The 16,897-nt window shown below is 43.1% G+C and overlaps 1 protein-coding gene across 1 annotated transcript in view; it reads right to left on the bottom strand.

Annotated features, from left to right (window-relative positions):
• The window catches only part of CFAP206 (cilia and flagella associated protein 206), a 603,144-nt gene that overhangs the window by 426,009 nt on the left and 160,238 nt on the right, over nt 1-16,897 (bottom strand). The window contains exon 5 of the mRNA XM_078648188.1: nt 15,611-15,799. Within this exon, the coding sequence (XP_078504314.1) occupies nt 15,611-15,799 (189 nt within the window). The remainder of the gene's footprint in view (nt 1-15,610; nt 15,800-16,897) is intronic.

Genomic DNA, 16,897 nt, shown 5'->3' with positions numbered 1-16,897 from the left:
CAAATTCCAGCTGTGGTGCTGGTTTAAAAAAAACACTTTGCCAAGTGAGAGCAACAAAAATGGCGCTCGCTTGGCAAAGTTCCCAGCCTTCACTGCAACTCTGCTCAGGCGGTTGTAATGAAGGCTTTAGAAATCCCCACACTGCAGTTGCTCTCTAATTATGCGGATCTCTAATTATGGTAGGCAGTTCTCCACCAGGGAATGGATGCTATAGTCTCAGCACCTTGGCAGTCTATCCGACTAGCATCCAAATCACCCCAGGGTTTCTATTCCGTGTCTACAGTATTTGAAGAGTGGTCTTACTGGAGTGCTAGTACCGTATCTTGTATTACCAACAGCAGGGGTACATGCAATTCTGGGTTGTGGTATTAACAGAGCATTCAAAGTTATCTCTTACAGGACCATAAAGATTGGGAAATAACATACAGAAATCACTGCTAATGCACGGATTTCCACATGTTATGCCATCATTCTGTGCCTTTTGCTGATATAAATTCCTCTAGATTTGACCTGGAGGGTTTTTCCCTGGAAACCGAATGCAGTAATTCTAATTTGGGTGGAAACTGCTTTTCCTGCCCAAATAGGTATTTAATAGTTGTAATGTGAGCCAATGAGTACCTTACACAGAAACCATCAAGATGCTGAATAAAGGGATGAAAACATAATTTGCTATAAAAAGTGTTGAATTTGGGTGCTGAGCTAGAGGAATTTCAAACAGATGTTTTGAACACTAGAAATCCGTGACAAAACCCTCATTAAAGAATATTGTGGCTAGATCTATGAATTGAAAACTTCTGAAATTATCTAGTGGTTATCAGCTCCTAATAAGATGGTCTGTGAGCATTATGATTTATCATTCCAGACAGGGGTGTCGTAATTTAATAGCGATTAGATTGAGCATTAGCAAAAGACATCATAGTTCTAGTCGTTAACTTGACGTCCGATAGACTCCATTTTGTGTTCATGGCAGCCTTTTTGACTGCCGCATGCTACCTCGTGTCGACCATGTGCTCTGTCCTATTTTCCTGTCCATGGCACTTGAATCTGCCCAGCAACAGGCTATTATTAGCGTCTCCTCGTTTTGCCGCTGACCGTTAGGATTCACATCTGTTAGTGATTAGCCTTAGATTGGAATGTGTTAGCCGAACCCCTCGGACCGTTAGCTCCTCCCACTGATCGATTGTGCTTCTCAACATTACCTTATATGTACATAAAATGTGCTCTTGTGCCGCCTTCTTTTGAGCCCCTGTGTGGGTATAAATAAACCATGCGTTCTTGACTCATTGTGCTACTTCTTGCAATGCCGAAGGGTACAGTTTGAATTGTAGCACCACTTCATGAAGTGTAATAAATACTTTGTTTCATTTTCCAGTTTCTGTGCCAACTTCTTTCAACTGGGTCTGAGGACTTCGTGCAGAGAAGGGCGAACCCCTTGCACTAGCGGGTCTGGCTGAGGCCTGCACGACAAATTGGCGCCCGACACGTGGGGCTCATCGGCGACTCGGATGCCCGAAGGATTGGTCGTGACGAAGGTTCGGAACCTCGCTGAGGACGCGATCGCTGCCAGAGGAGACCCGAGTCTTGGCACCCGAGGCGTTTCTTCCCTTCTTTCCGATCCGACCATCCAGGCGGCACCGGTCCTCGACTGAGATCTCTTCTGTTGGCTCGCCGTGCAGTGACCGTTTGGTCGAATTTAGAACTTGGCAGTTGGAACCTGGACACCCTATGATTGGTAAGAGCCGTTTTACGGTACTTGCTATGGGTTTGGATGTGTCAGACTTAAAAGGATACTCTTTGCGTACCGCACAGGAACAGAGATGCTGGCTCCCGAATCCACCCAGGGCAACCGGTCAGAGCTCGGTTGAGTCGAGTCTCTAACTGGTTACCAAGAGGGAAGGGGGAAAGTGGATAAAATAACAAAAGAGAAGAGATTTTCTTGGTTGGTTCTGCTCGTCAGTTCGATCCTCGGACCGCCACTGGCTCTGGACCCTGCAGGGAAAAATCCAGGTTAACTGCAATTTAGTTACTTCCTCTACCTCCTTCTACTTCTCCCTATGGATTGTCACCTACCCTTAATTTCCAAGAGTCTTGCCCTCTCTTCTATTTTCTGTTTCTTGGCACTGGGTGGGCTGAATTCAAAGATATCTCTTATCTGTAATTTATAACAGGTTTTCTCTATTAGTTTCTCTTTTAACTTGTTTCTATCTCTCTTTTACTTCTAGTTTTACTCTCTCAACACTCACTTAAACTTCTGCCCTCCTGCGCTGTTATCCTAGGTGCCTCTTAATCTGCTTAAAACCTCTTTTAGTCTTTCCTGCAAGGTAATTTACAACACACAATAGATTACTGTTTATTGCTACACAGTGAACGAACTAAATATTTTTTAATGATATCACTAACTTACTTCTTCACCTAAATGTTGTCTTTTGTATTGATTCTTCTGTCTTTTAAATATTATTGTCTTATTCTTTTTTGCAGGTTGAAGAGTTACCAGCTTTTATTCGAGTAACTAACTAATTCCTAAGTCTACAAATTCTTAGGCAAGGTAAGTATTCAAGTTGTCTTTTCATGCAGTTCACTGAATCGTTTTTTTTAAATTATGTAATCTTTACTTATCTTCTTGTTTTCTTCCTTCTTTTTCTTAGGTGCGTCTCTGCCGGGCTGTGTATGCTGAATCACTCGTGCTGCATTTTCCTTATGAGCTGCCGACTCCGCTTGACAGCTATGACGGACTTCAGCGCTCGAGGGTCACACTCTGACTGAAAATCCTTTACGCTTCCGAGCAACTTCAGCGCAAGACTCGGGGATTCCTCTCTACAGGGTACTCATAACGGGGGTTAAACTAAATACTAAGACTCACTCGTCTCCTAACAGGATTTTTCCTTTTGAAAATACGCAACTTCTGGGAAACACTTCCACTCCGGGTCGGGTCTTCAGTGAAGTGCGCAGATTGGAATACGAGCGCGCTTCACCTGGACTCGGCTAATGACCCGGGCTGAAGGCTAGACTGTGCATTTCAACTCCGCTCTTGTGGCCAGTACAGCGGCCATCTTTGAGTTTCGTTTTCGCACGATTTCAGACCAGGTCGTCCCTACATTGCTCAATTTGGCACAACTATGCCCCTGCTGCGATATACTGACACCTGGGGTCTTTGGATCCTGACAGTACCCCCCAACAAAGCAGGTCCTTTCCTTTTTGGTTTTGCAGGGAACTGTTGATGAAAAGATTTAACCAATCTTGGAGCATGAACATCTTCTTCTCGCTCCCAAGATCGTTCTTCGGGCCCATATCCTTTCCAATCCACTAAGTAGTATAATTGTCCTTTGGAACATTTTGAATCTAATATTTCCTTAACTTCGTACTCTATTCCAGTTTCTAAATTGAGAGGTCTAGGTGGCAATGTCTTTCACAAGTTTATTGGGGGCCTTCTTTAACAATGAGATATGAAAAACTGGATGAATCTTAAGTTTTGTGGGCAGGAGAAGTCGATAAGTCACCTGATTTATTTTCTTCTCTATTGGATAAGGACCAATGAAACGAGGTTGGAATTTTCGGTTCCCCCTCTTTGTGCTTAACCAGACCTTATCCCCTTTTTCCAACAAAGGACCCTCTCGTCTTTTCTTGTCAGCATAGTTTTTATATTTTTCTTTGGCCGTCTCTAGACTCTCTACAGCTTCTTGGTGAATTTGCTCTAGATGTGATACTATATCTTTTCCTGCTGGAACTGAGATGCCCATTTGTCTGAGGGTTGAATTTTTATGTCTTCCATAATTCATATAGAAGGGAGAGAAGCCTGTGGAAACGTTCTTTGCATTATTATGGGCAAACTCGGCTGCCCACAGATATTCTGACCAGTTTCCATCCTGTTTCAAAAGGAATAACCTTAAATATTGTTCCAACTCTTGGTTAACTCTTTCCGTTTGACGATCGGTTTCAGGATGATAACTGGTAGAAAATCTCACTTCCGTCCCTAAGCTTTCCATGAAAGATTTCCAAAAACGAGAAATGAACTGTGAGCCTCTATCTAAAATCACTACTTTCGGGATTCCATGGATCTTTACTATTTCTGTACTAAAGTGGGTAACTAATTGTTTTGCAAAAGGTAGCCCTCGCAATGCGGTGAAATGTGCCATCTTGGAAAATGAATCAACTACAACTAAAATGGTGTCAAAGCCTTGACTGAGTGGTAAATCGGTAATGAGATCTAAGGTGATTGTGTGCCAAGGATAAGGTGGTGTAGGTAAAGGCTGTAACAACCCTTTTGGGGCCTGCCGTTCAGATTTCCCTGAGCACATATCTCACAAGTTTTGACATAGTTCTCAATGTCTTCCGCCATTTCTGGCCACCAGTAAAACCGCTTGATCAGTTCCTTAGTTTTCGCCTCTCCCTTGTGTCTTGCCAGCTTCGCATCATGATTTTCTTGCATGATTTGTTGTTGTAGCTCCTTAGTGGGAATATACAAGCGGTCTTGAAAGTAGGGAAGCTGACCAATAATCTTCCTGCCTTCTCTTTCTTTGACCTAGTCTTGCATAACTTCAGGACTCATGACTTCTGCTATACTAGTCGCTAGACTGACCGAGCTTGTAAGACCTATAATTTTCTCCTTAGGTATGTTAGACTGGTTCTCTAGTGGCGTCTTTTGATTTTCTGTATCGATTCTGGACAAGGCGTCCGCCTTTCCGTTTTGTGTTACTGGTCGGTAGGTAATTACGAAGTCATAGTCAGCGAAGTACAATGACCATCGCAACTGTCTTGGAGTCAATGTTCTGGCAGTCTTTAAGAATTTTAAGTTACGATGGTCTGTAAACACAGTCACCTGATGCTGAGCTCCCATGAGGTGGTGTCTCCATTCCTTAAAGGCATCCTTTATCGCCAATAGCTCCTTCTCCGTGATGGTATAATTACATTCAGCTGGAGACAATTTTCTTGATCGGTAAGCAACTGGATGCAGTTGCCCTGTGACCTTGTTGCGTTGGGATAGGACCCCTCCTACTGCTTGATCCGAAGCATCGGTTTCCACATAAAAGGGTTCAGTGGGATCAGCATGTTGAAGAATCGGGCCGACGTGAAATCTTGCTTTAACGAGTTAAAAGCCTCTTCAGCTTCTTTAGTCCATTCAAATTGAATCCCTTTCTTTAGCAACTTCGTGAGTGGTAATATTTTGTGGGAGAATTCATTGATGAATCTTCGGTAAAAGTTCGCAAATCCAATGAAGCTTTGGACTTCTTTTACACTCGTTGGGGATTTCCAACTTGTCACTGCTTCAATTTTCTGCGGGTCCATAAGTATACCCGTCGGGGAGATGACAAAACCCAGAAATTCTACTTGTGTGACATTAAAGGCACACTTTTCCAGCTTAACAAACAGCCTGTTAGCTCGTAATTTTTGCAAAACCCCTCGAACCTGGTCTTGATGCCTCTCCTCGTCTGCAGAATATATAAGTATGTCATCAATGTATACTATGGCGCATTGATCCACGTACTCCTTTAGTACATCATTGATGAAGTGTTGAAAGGCTGCAGGGGCATTGCATAGACCGTAAGACCTGCATAGACCTGATATTCAAACAGTCCGAATCGGGTCCTGAAGGCCGTCTTCCATTCGTCACCTTCTCGCATTCTGACTAAATGGTAGGCGCCCCTCAAGTCAAGCTTCGTATAGACCTGAGCTCCCTTTACCTAGTCCAATAACACCGATATAAGGGGCAATGGGTATCTATTCTTCTTGGTAATTCTGTTGATCGCTCTATAATCTATGCACGTCCTCAGATCCCCTTCCTTCTTTGGCACAAAAAATAAAGGCGATGAGACAGGGGATGGAGATGGCCAAATGAAACCATTAGCAAGATACTTATCCAAATATTCCTTGAGATGGTGATGTTCTTTTTCAGTGAGTGCATACACTCGACTGCAGGGCAAGTTGGAACCCGGCTCTAATTCTATCTTGCAGTCATATACTCTGTGCGGGGGTAGTTGTTCTGCTTCCACGTCATTAAACACATCTTGAAAATCAGCATACTCTTCTGGAATCTACGGCGTGTTTATTACACATATTGACCCTCCAACTTGACAGAGTGAGTGGGTCGGATTAACTTCCTGCATTCCTTCCTTATTTTCAAAACAATTTTCCTGGCAATACTAAGAATCCATCTTTATAGTTCTATTTCTCCAGTCTATTGTTGGGTTATGCTCGGTGAGCCAAGGGAGACCAAGAATTAATTCAAACTGGGGAGCATCGATTAGATTAAATTAAATGTTTTCTTCGTGACCATCATTTGAAAGAAGGTGGATTACTTCTGTGTGGCTTACTATGGGTCCAGAAGACAAATTCGTTCCATCCACCGCTCTCACTGGTTCACTTTTACATTTCATAATTGCTTGCATACCCACTCTTTTTGCAAATTTCTGGTCACAAAAATTTCCGGTGGCTCCGGAGTCTATCATTACCGATACTCCTTTTAGGGTCACATGTCTGAACTTGACTTCCATGGACAAACTCAAATGAGGAGCCGCGGACTGTAGGGTGTTGGCCACTCGATGTTCTTCTGGAGTCTTTTCTAAATTCGCATCCACCTGTTCAACTCCGCCAACAGGTGGTGCTAGTAGTTTTCCTTCGGGTTGTAACTGGTCTTAGGCTTCTTAGGACAATTCCTAACAAAATGACCTCCAGCCCCACAGTACATGCACAGGTTACTACTCCGTCTTTTCTCTTTCTCTTCCTTTGACAAGGGTCCACAAATTGTTCCAATTTGCATGGGCTCCACCGCTGAAGCACCTTCATTGCTTCGACTATTCTCTGATCTAGCACGATCAAACCTAGGAACCGTGGGTCTAAATTCTCTTCTTTTCTCACCCTTTCTTTCTCCTTGTCGGAAATCTATTTCCAGCACAAAATCCACTAATGCAGAAATTTCGGTGGGTCTGTTAGGGATTCCGGCCAGAGCATCTTTTAATTCGTCCTTTAACCCACGGTAGAACACTGCGGCTCGCTTACTCTCTGGCCAGTCAGTCTCAACGACAAGCTTGTTGAATTGCGCCAAGTATGAAACCAGGTCTCGATTTCCTTGCTTTAAATCAAGGAGTTCATTGTCTACTACTTGTGATATCCTCCTCCTATCGAATATCCGTATAAATTCTTGTTTGAATTCCTCATAATTTCTCAATATTGGATCATTTCTGGTGATAAGCGGCAAGGACCAAGCGGCCGCATCCCCACTCAAGTAGGACAAGGCAAAAGCGACCTTAGATTGTGCATCTGGGAAAATTGAAGGGCGGCACATATAATGCAAGGAGCATTGGGTGATGAATATTTGCGCCTTTTGTGGATCCCCACTAAATCTCTCTGGAGCTGCCATGGGTATAACTGGGGACAGTGAATGAATCACTTGCGTGATCATCCTGTTTGTGCCGTCTGTTAGGGGATTTTGTGTATCCTGACCTGAACCAAAGGGCTGCCTAAACCTCAGTACCAAGTCTGCCGTTTCTTTTCTAGAATTTACTATCTCCAACTTAAGATTTTGATTTTCCTCTCTAACTGCACTCAGTTCCTTTTGTATTGTATCTAAGATCACCCCTAAGCCTTGCAGATCTATTCCTTCTGCCATCTCTGTTCGGGTGCAAGGTGCAACTTGGGCGCTTCACTCTGTCAGACTTAAAAGGATACTCTTTGCGTACCGCACAGGAACAGAGATGCTGGCTCCCGAATCCACCCAGGGCAACCAGTCAGAGCTCGGTTGAGTCGAGTCTCTAACTGGTTACCAAGAGGGAAGAGGGAAAGTGGATAAAATAACAAAAGAGAAGAGATTTTCTTGGTTGGTTCCGCTCGTCAGTTCGATCCTCGGACCGCCACTGGCTCTGGACCCTGCAAGGAAAAATCTAGGTTAACTGCAATTTAGTTACTTCCTCTACCTCCTTCTACTTCTCCCTATGGATTTTCACCTACCCTTAATTTCCAAGAGTCTTGCCCTCTCTTCTATTTTCTGTTTCTTGGCACTGGGTGGGCTGAATTCAAAGATATCTCTTATCTTTAATTTATAACAGGTTTTCTCTATTAGTTTCTCTTTTAACTTGTTTCTATCCCTCTTTTACTTCTAGTTTTACTCTCTCAACACTCACTTAAACTTCTGCCCTCCTGCGCTGTTATCCTAGGTGCCTCTTAATCTGCTTAAAACCTCTTTTAGTCTTTCCTGCAAGGTAATTTACATCACACAATAGATTACTGTTTATTGCTACACAGTGAACGAACTAAATATTTTTTAATGATATCACTAACTTACTTCTTCACCTAAATGTTGTCTTTTGTATTGATTCTTCTGTCTTTTAAATATTATTGTCTTATTCTTTTTTGCAGGTTGAAGAGTTACCAGCTTTTATTCGAGTAACTAACTAATTCCTAAGTCTACAAATTCTTAGGCAAGGTAAGTATTCAAGTTGTCTTTTCATGCAGTTCACTGAATCGTTTTTTTAAAATTATGTAATCTTTACTTATCTTCTTGTTTTCTTCCTTCTTTTTCTTAGGTGCGTCTCTGCCGGGCTGTGTATGCTGAATCACTCGTGCTGCATTTTCCTTATGAACCGCCGACTCCGCTTGACAGCTATGACGGACTTCAACGCTCGAGGATCACACTCTGACTGAAAATCCTTTACGCTTCCGAGAAACTTCAGCGCAAGACTCAGGGATTCCTCTCTACAGGTTACTCATAACGGGGGTTAAACTAAATACTAAGACTCACTCGTCTCCTAACAGGATTTTTCTTTTTGAAAATACGCAACTTCTGGGAAACACTTCCACTCCGGGTCGGGTCTTCAGTGAAGTGCGCAGATTGGAATACGAGCGCGCTTCACCTGGACTCAGCTAATGACCCGGGCTGAAGGCTAGACTGTGCATTTCAACTCCACTCTTGTGGCCAGTACAGCGGCAATCTTTGAGTTTCGTTTTCGCACGATTTTTGGACCAGGTCGTCCCTACATGGCTCAATTTGGCACAACTATGCCCCTGCCGCGATATCACTGACACCTGGGGTCTTTGGATCCTGACAGGATGCCCTTGTATGGTAAGGTAGTTTTAGGAACACTTCCTGTGGTATATTTGTATTTGGAAAAGACGTCTATTTTGTATTTTGGAAATTTGGTATGTTTGTGAATATATGTTTTGCAAAACATATAGGCAGGTAATGCGAAGATTTTTCTTCAACTATTCGATTTCAACGGCGCAACGTACTATACGTACCTTAAGTGCCACTTGGCGTATAATACTGCATATTTTGCATTATTCTCTGACATGCCTGTTTTTAGCGCACTTCGAAGGTTGTGCTGCTTTTGTAATGGTACCAGTCTACGACTTGAGGAATCGCAGCCGGCTCCCCCAGAGGGGACGCCTAATAGGGATATGTATGTAAAGTTTGGTCTTTCTCCCATAATGTACAGCACGTTATGGCACAGATATACCAAAAAGGATCCTGAGTTACAGTGGCCACTGAATGGGTCATTTGATGCACGAAAGATTGAGTACGTGGAGCAATGTCTGTTTGAGCGAAGGTCTAGACGTGATATGTTTGAATGCGTGCGTATGTGGGAAAAAGAAGTACGACAGCAAGAGAAGCGTGAGCAAGCGTTGATTGAGAAAGAACAGCGAAATAATGTGTATGAGAAAGCGCTGGAGTTGAGAAAGAAAGAAGTGAAAGAGTTAAAAGAGAGAGAGGAGAAAGAACGTAGGTTGCAGGTATCTGGCCAATATCCTGTTCGACAGCCTCTCTATCCTGTCCTTAATAAACCGTAAGATGATTTCTTGTTATTAGATCGACCTCCACCCCCGTATGCCGTTCCGTCTGCTCCAACCGGAGACGATGAGGATTCTGACATGGAGCAACAAAAAGCGCGGGACACTCGATCCATGCTGACTGCCGAACGTTCAGACGATATTAGACAAGCTGCTCGTAAAGCATTACGTAGTACTGATTCTGCTCCCGATCTTTTAGCAAGTATACAGGGCTGGTCGGAAAAGGAGCAGATATATATTTTACTGGGACATTTGCTACAGAAGTTACAGAATCTTTTCGAAAATTCTCTCCAATAATAGAGCCTGATGATGTGGCAGCAGATTGTAAATCTTTGCGTGATGGTCTTTTTCTTTTCTCTCAGGTGCCTGACACGATTAGACGGTTGGTTAAATTAGGAACTGAGACGGTTCGCCTGAAGGAACAGAAAAAGAGTACAAACGCAGCTTCACAGCCTAATCCGTCCAGAGGGTCGCAGTCTTCTATCTTCGTAACAGATAAGATAATACCAGTCAAAAGGAGACCTATGCGGGAAGCCGCACCCTTGTATGTTCCTCCTACAGGGACGGGTGATGAGGATGATAAAAATTCTGTTAATGCTAAAGGATATTTTATTTACAATTGGGTGTACACTCCTTGGAATAGAGCAGATGTAATGGCGCTTAAAGCAGCGTTACCCGATCCACGTAAAAATCCAGCCGCCTTTTATGAGGAAGTTGAAGGCGCTTTAAATTCTTGTACTATGACTCTATGTGATGTAGATTTATTTTTTGGGTTGATTTTGCCGCCAGATATGTGGAGGACTGTTCGTAAAATTGATGACCGTGCTACTTTTGGTGCTGAATGGAAAGATTTAGAACAACTTGATGTGGATAGAGAGCCCACCCAAAAACCACATCGGTTGATATTAGGTCTCCCTGCAGCTATTTTAACTAAGCTTAAAACAGTTATTCCCCCTAAAAGATTGATTGGACTGTCTTAGCATCGTGTAAACAGAAGGCAGATGAATCAGTTTCCGATTTCTTTACGCGTTTTGAGGAAGCTTTTCATGATTTTAGCGGTCAGTCCTTGACGGATGATACCGGCAGACATCTGTTTGTCGATAAGTATGTTACGAATCTGTTGCCAGGAATAGCCAGTCGGTTAAAAGCCAGTGAAAGTTCCTGGACTACATCCTCCCCGGCATCTGTTTTAACGATGGCTCAATATTATGAGCGTCAAGAATTAGAAGCGAAAGGTAACGAGGAAAAGAAATCCAAAGATTTGAAAACGAAAATTATGTTAGCCCAGGTTTATGGTCCGCCCTCTAGAGGTTACAATAGAAGCTATGATAGAGGTTCTGATAGAGGCGGGCGCGGATCTTTCAATGCCCCCTATACTCATGCGAATCTGTGCGTATTGTAAGCAGTTTGGTCATTGGATGGCTGATTGTCCAGTGTTACATGCCCAACAGAACTCTCGGGGACGGGGGCAAATGAGAAATCGTTCAGGATTTTCAGGGCCTAGGGGAAATACGAATGATCGAGCTCGATTTGATACTAATGTACGAACACAAAATGGTCAAAACACTTTTGATAGGCGAAACCAATACCAAATTTCTGGTTATGTCCAGGCTGATCTTTACGATTCTGCTCATGCATAGGATTGCCTAGGATGGGTTAAGGAATCAGTTGAAGTTCCAGTAGATCAGACAGGTCCCTATGCTACAGCACATGTTTTGGGTTCTAATGATCGGTTTCTGGTTGATACAGGGGCTACTAGTAGCGCTTTGTCTAAACAATTGGTTCCGAGGGCTCCCCTGTCTGGCGTAACTATTACTTCGATAGGTTTCGATGGAACACCTTCCCTTAGCCCACTGTCACAACCTCTTGCATTTCATGTTGATAAATTTAGTGCTCCATGTCCATTTTTGCTTTCTCCGAACACACCAGATAATATTGTGGGTCTTGACATGCTGAAGTATTTCAGAGCCACAATACGATGTTCTCCTGAAGGGGTGCGTGTCATTTTGAATGATAATCATTCCGAGCCTGCAAAAATTTGTTTTGCCAAAGAGGACCTTGGTGGAACCTGCTGTGCTGACTGATCATCGAGAAATCTTGACCACGGAGAAAGGCCCTGCTGCATCACCTGGCGAATCTGCGGAGTTCTTCCCGGACCAGACGACTTCTGGAGCAACGCGATACACCTTGAGGCCGAGGAAAGAGTCTACAGTTTTTTGAGCGAGACTGGTTGAGCAACTGCCCTGGGAATGCCGATATGACACGGGAGGGGGATCAGCCCTGCGTAGTGTAGCGTCACCTGTCTTGATCTGTGGTGAAGAAACCAAAGTCTGCCCAGGGAGAAGAGCTCCTACGATTGTTTTTGTTTTTGTAGTTTTTTGTTCTTTGAGAAAGCGGACTTTGCTGCTATGATAACCACTAAGAAAAAGGTATTAGGAGTCATAGGTGTGTTTGCTGCTTTGACAATAATAGCAGTGATCACCTGGTCTATTGAAATGATGATTCTTGCTCGTGAGTTTTTTGTAGTTCCTACTACTCCAGTCCCAGAAGAGCATCAGCATTTCACTCTTCCGTATCATGAGCAAAAGCATCGAGAAACTTATCTTAATAATACGTTTGTCCAGATGCTCCATCATACCCATAACATTACGAATGCCACTAATTGTTGGATATGTGGCATGCTTCCAGCACATCAAAAGAAAGGTGGAACGCCATTTATTCTGCTTCCTTTTTCGCATAATGGTTCTTGTCGAGCCTGGTATACTCTTCTATTTTCAACTAGGAAACCTACAGTAGGTGGACTTCTTTTCCGTTTGAATAAGGAGTATTATCAAGATGAACATGGGTATCCTCAAGCAAATGGAACTATATGGGAGTGGGAGGAATATCGACCGGACAATGCTTCTACACCATATGTTTTCACCCATACAAGAGACTCTACTACGAGCAACCAGTCTGTAATTACTGTTACAAGGACCAAGGCCAATTTATGTGTGCAAAGTACTGGACAAATTCCAGTTGGAACTAGTAATTGTGTTACTGTATTAAATATAGATGGATCGAATAATAGTACATTCTTGGCTTCACATAATACGTATCTAGTATGTGGGAGTCATGGATATCATAGACTACCAGTAGGGTGGTCAGGTGTATGTTATGTTTCTTTTCTGTTGCCTCCTGTTTTCCTGGCACCTGCTTCATACCACAGGGATTTCAAACTGTTTAGAAACATTTCAATAAACCGCAGTAAACGAGCAATAAGAACTGATGATGTAAACCAAGTAGATACTAGTCTACAACAATATGTTGATTTTAATTTGGGTTTGTTTCCTTTTGTGGGTGCTGCATTAAATAGCAGGAAAATACGGCGATTGACTAGAGTTGTGGAAGCTGTCACTAATCAAACTTCTTTAGCCCTTGGCAATATTACAGAGGAGTTGCAAATTGCTAGAATTGTAACTCTCCAATATCGTATGGTATTAGATATCATGTTAGCAGATAGAGGAGGTGCATGTAAAGTTATCGGAAGTAGTTGTTGTGTGTTTATCCCAGATAATTCGCCCTCAGTGTATGAAGCAATTCTTAAACTGCATAAGATATCTACAGATATTCATGTTAACAATGGCACCTGGACTTTTGCTGGTTGGTTTTGGGGCCTAGTTTCTGCCTGGGGTTGGAAATTACTTACTGGTCTCTGTATTGCAATTGCAGTGATTTTCACCTGTTGTATGTGCATCCATTGTGGCCCAATGCTATGTTCTATGTGCATAACTGCTTGCATACCATCCAAAAGGAATACTGTAAAGGCCCAACGCATATTGGATAATGAGGTGACAAATATAATGTGTACAGATATACAAGATGAGTGTCTAGATTACCCCAAGAGAGCACATGTCTTTAGCTAATGCTAAAAGGGTTGTCTGTCGTAATTTAATAGCGATTAGATTGAGCATTAACAAAAGACATCTTAGTTCTAGCCGTTAACTTGACGTCTGACAGACTCCATTTTGTGTTCATGGCAGCCATTTTTACTGCCGCATGCTACCTCGTGTCGACCATGTGCTAGGTCCTATCTTCCTGTCCATGGCACTTGAATCTGCCCAGCAACAGGCTATTATTAGCGTCTCCTCGTTTTGCCGCTGACCGTTAGGATTCACATGTTAGTGATTAGCCTTAGATTGGAATGTGTTAGCCGAACCCCTCGGACTGTTAGCTCCTCCCACTGATCGATTGTGCTTCTCAACATTACCTTATAAGTACATAAAATGTGCCCTTGTGCCTTGTGCCGCCTTCTTTTGAGCCCCTGTGTGGGTATAAATAAACCATGCGTTCTTGACCCATTGTGCTACTTCTTGCAATGCCGAAGGGTACTGTTTGAATTGTAGCACCACTTCATGAAGTGTAATAAATACTGTGTTTCATTTTCCAGTTTCTGTGCCAACTTCTTTCAACTGGGTCTGAGGACTTTGTGCAGAGAAGGGCGGAAGGGACTAAATCGGAATGTGTTGGCCGGATTCCTTTCTGACTGAGCTATTCCGATGGGCTCGGTCGGAATGGAATCCGACTCGGATTTCCAGATGGCTTACGACGGGCTCGGAGAGCCCGTCTGCCATCCGGAAATCCTTCTGTACTCCCCCGGTCCCCTCTTTACGAACAAGGGAGTACGATGGTAGTATTTCACTGCCTTTTCGTGCCGGTATTTCCGGCACAAAAAGGCAGTCGGAAACTGTCTTTGGGGGCCCCCAGTAGGGCCCCCATGGGTGCAAGGCTGCCGAATGGCAGCCTGGGGGTACCTATGGTGCCCCTCTGTGGATCCCTGCACCCGGTGGCAGGCACCTCGTGGTACCGGCCACAGGGTGCAGGGATGAACTGCACCCCTGCTTTTCACATTGCAAGCATGCTTTCCGCTCGGAATGCATGCTTGCATTATGAAGTATACGAGTGCGACCGAACCCTGTTCGGTCGCATCGTACTAGCAGGGCCGCTACCGACGACAGCAGGTTGGTCGGTTACGCCTCCTGACCGATGTCCCAGGATCGTCCGACATCGGAATAGGCCCCATAATATGACAGCATTGAGTTTCGGATGTCTCGGGTGTTCTACACAGAAAGTAGAAAATACACAGTTCTTCCACCATTCATAGAAAGCAGAAGAAAGTTGCCAAGACTTGAATGTGCCCTAGGCATATACTAACGCACTCTACAGACCATCCCTGTCTTTGGTTAGTTTAAATATCTGGTCATTTAAATAGGTAGTCACTAATCCTACATTTAAGGTACTTATATGAGACCCACTAATAAAAGGACAGGTGTTTCTCAGTTTCAGTACAATTAAGTTCAATTATGTTCAATTATGTTTTAACTAATTAAAAACAAGTTAAAAAGAGCTACATTGTGGCAATGCATCAAGTACAAATATATTAGAGTAAATTAGAGTACGGCCTGTGCCATTCAAAACCTCAGAATACACCAGGAACAACAACACTGGATCGACTTTTCAATACATTTCAAGTTGCTCAGTACGGGGAACATGGGAATGAATACTGCTTACGGAATTACTCTTTCCAGGTCATCTGCCCATCCCTGTACTAGGCACGTGTGACTTTTAAGGCTCAAAATAGCGACTAATATGCTCAGCTCGAAAGCACTTCCAGCATGTTTTTTCCTGAATTGTGTGCCTGTTCCCTCTCACAACAACTCACACCTGCTTTCAGTATCCCACCTCAAATTTTCTCTCGTTAAACAGAACACCCTGTGGGGAAATACATTCTGCCGATTCTTTTTTTAACTCTTCCTCTTCCCTCTTTTAAAGTGTTGGCATGTATGCTGCTCACCTGTCGCCTCTCTGACAACCTTGATGTCTGTTGGGGATCCGAGGCCAGACCGCAGCAGGACATAGCTGACGATCTTCCGGTAGAGGCTCTCGAGCTCTTCCGCTGAACGGGCACGGCAATCTGTGATTTCTCTACTCACAGGGACCAATCTGGACTCCAGAACTCGGTGGTGCTCATCAAGAAATTCACCTGAGCGTCCCAGAAAAATGCAATGACGTCACTTAAATGAAGCTTCATATTTACAATTGCAATTATAAATCCGGCTCTTTTACTGGCCAATATGTCAACCCTTGATTTCTTTGCACAACTACCTACGCAAATATTTCTTTAGAGGGAACCAAAAAAATATCCAAAATGTCTCAATTTTTTTTTAAATTAGGGAAAAAAGTGCTACTACAATTGGTAACAAAATGTATGGTGTGCTAGGAAAACCCTCTTAGCAGCGAGAAAACAGACTCGTAAAAACATTTTTTTCTCACCACACTTTTTGAAATTTCTAAGTAGTGGTCAATATTTTAATTTTTTATGTGATTGTCATGAGTGAACGTTGGAAGCAACACATTTCGGACTTATAGACAAAATACTGAAGTTAGCAAGTGGTCATTTGTGTAGGTGCTAATGATTTTACAAAAGATTTCATTGAAATAAAACAACAGTAAGCAGGAACAAACAGAGATAGGTGACAATATTTTTATCTGCTGTCGTGAACTACAAAAATTACACACCGTTATGTCTGCCAGACTCTTCAGGTTGCAGGGATATATTGTGTTTGAAGGTTGTCCAAAAACATGCGATACCTAAAGTCATTAACCTAGCGGCAGCTTAAAACAATGTATTATTATGTGCTAACCATGCATCAGTTCATAAGGTAAAATATAATGAATGGAAAAAAAAAGAGTATAACGGAAAACAGCATTTTTTAAATGTGCCTGAGAATATGAATTTAGGAACTGTGGATACTCGTACAACTCTGTATTTTTGGAGTACCCGTAACATTACGTGATTCAGAGGGCATTTTGTACATTTGCTTTTTTCTTTACACTGACTTTGGAACAAAAAAATTAGAGAATTTAATAGATATAATATAATGTCTACTATTTTGAACTTACACACTTCTCCCCATAAAAATGGAACCCCGCTTGTGTTGGTGGACTACCACTTATCACAAGAAAGGCCCCAAAATGAGGGGGCGGAGCTAGCTCCGGAACGTGATGGCAGCCTGAGCCCGGAGCTCTCCCGAGTCATCGAACTATACATTAACTATCCTGCAGCTGTAGCGGTTTCTGA

This window comes from Lissotriton helveticus, chromosome 6, assembly GCF_964261635.1.
Source record: "Lissotriton helveticus chromosome 6, aLisHel1.1, whole genome shotgun sequence".
NCBI classification, from domain to species: domain Eukaryota; kingdom Metazoa; phylum Chordata; class Amphibia; order Caudata; family Salamandridae; genus Lissotriton; species Lissotriton helveticus.
The sequence above is the reverse complement of the archived record's forward strand: the minus strand, read 5'-3'. Positions and strand labels throughout refer to the sequence as shown.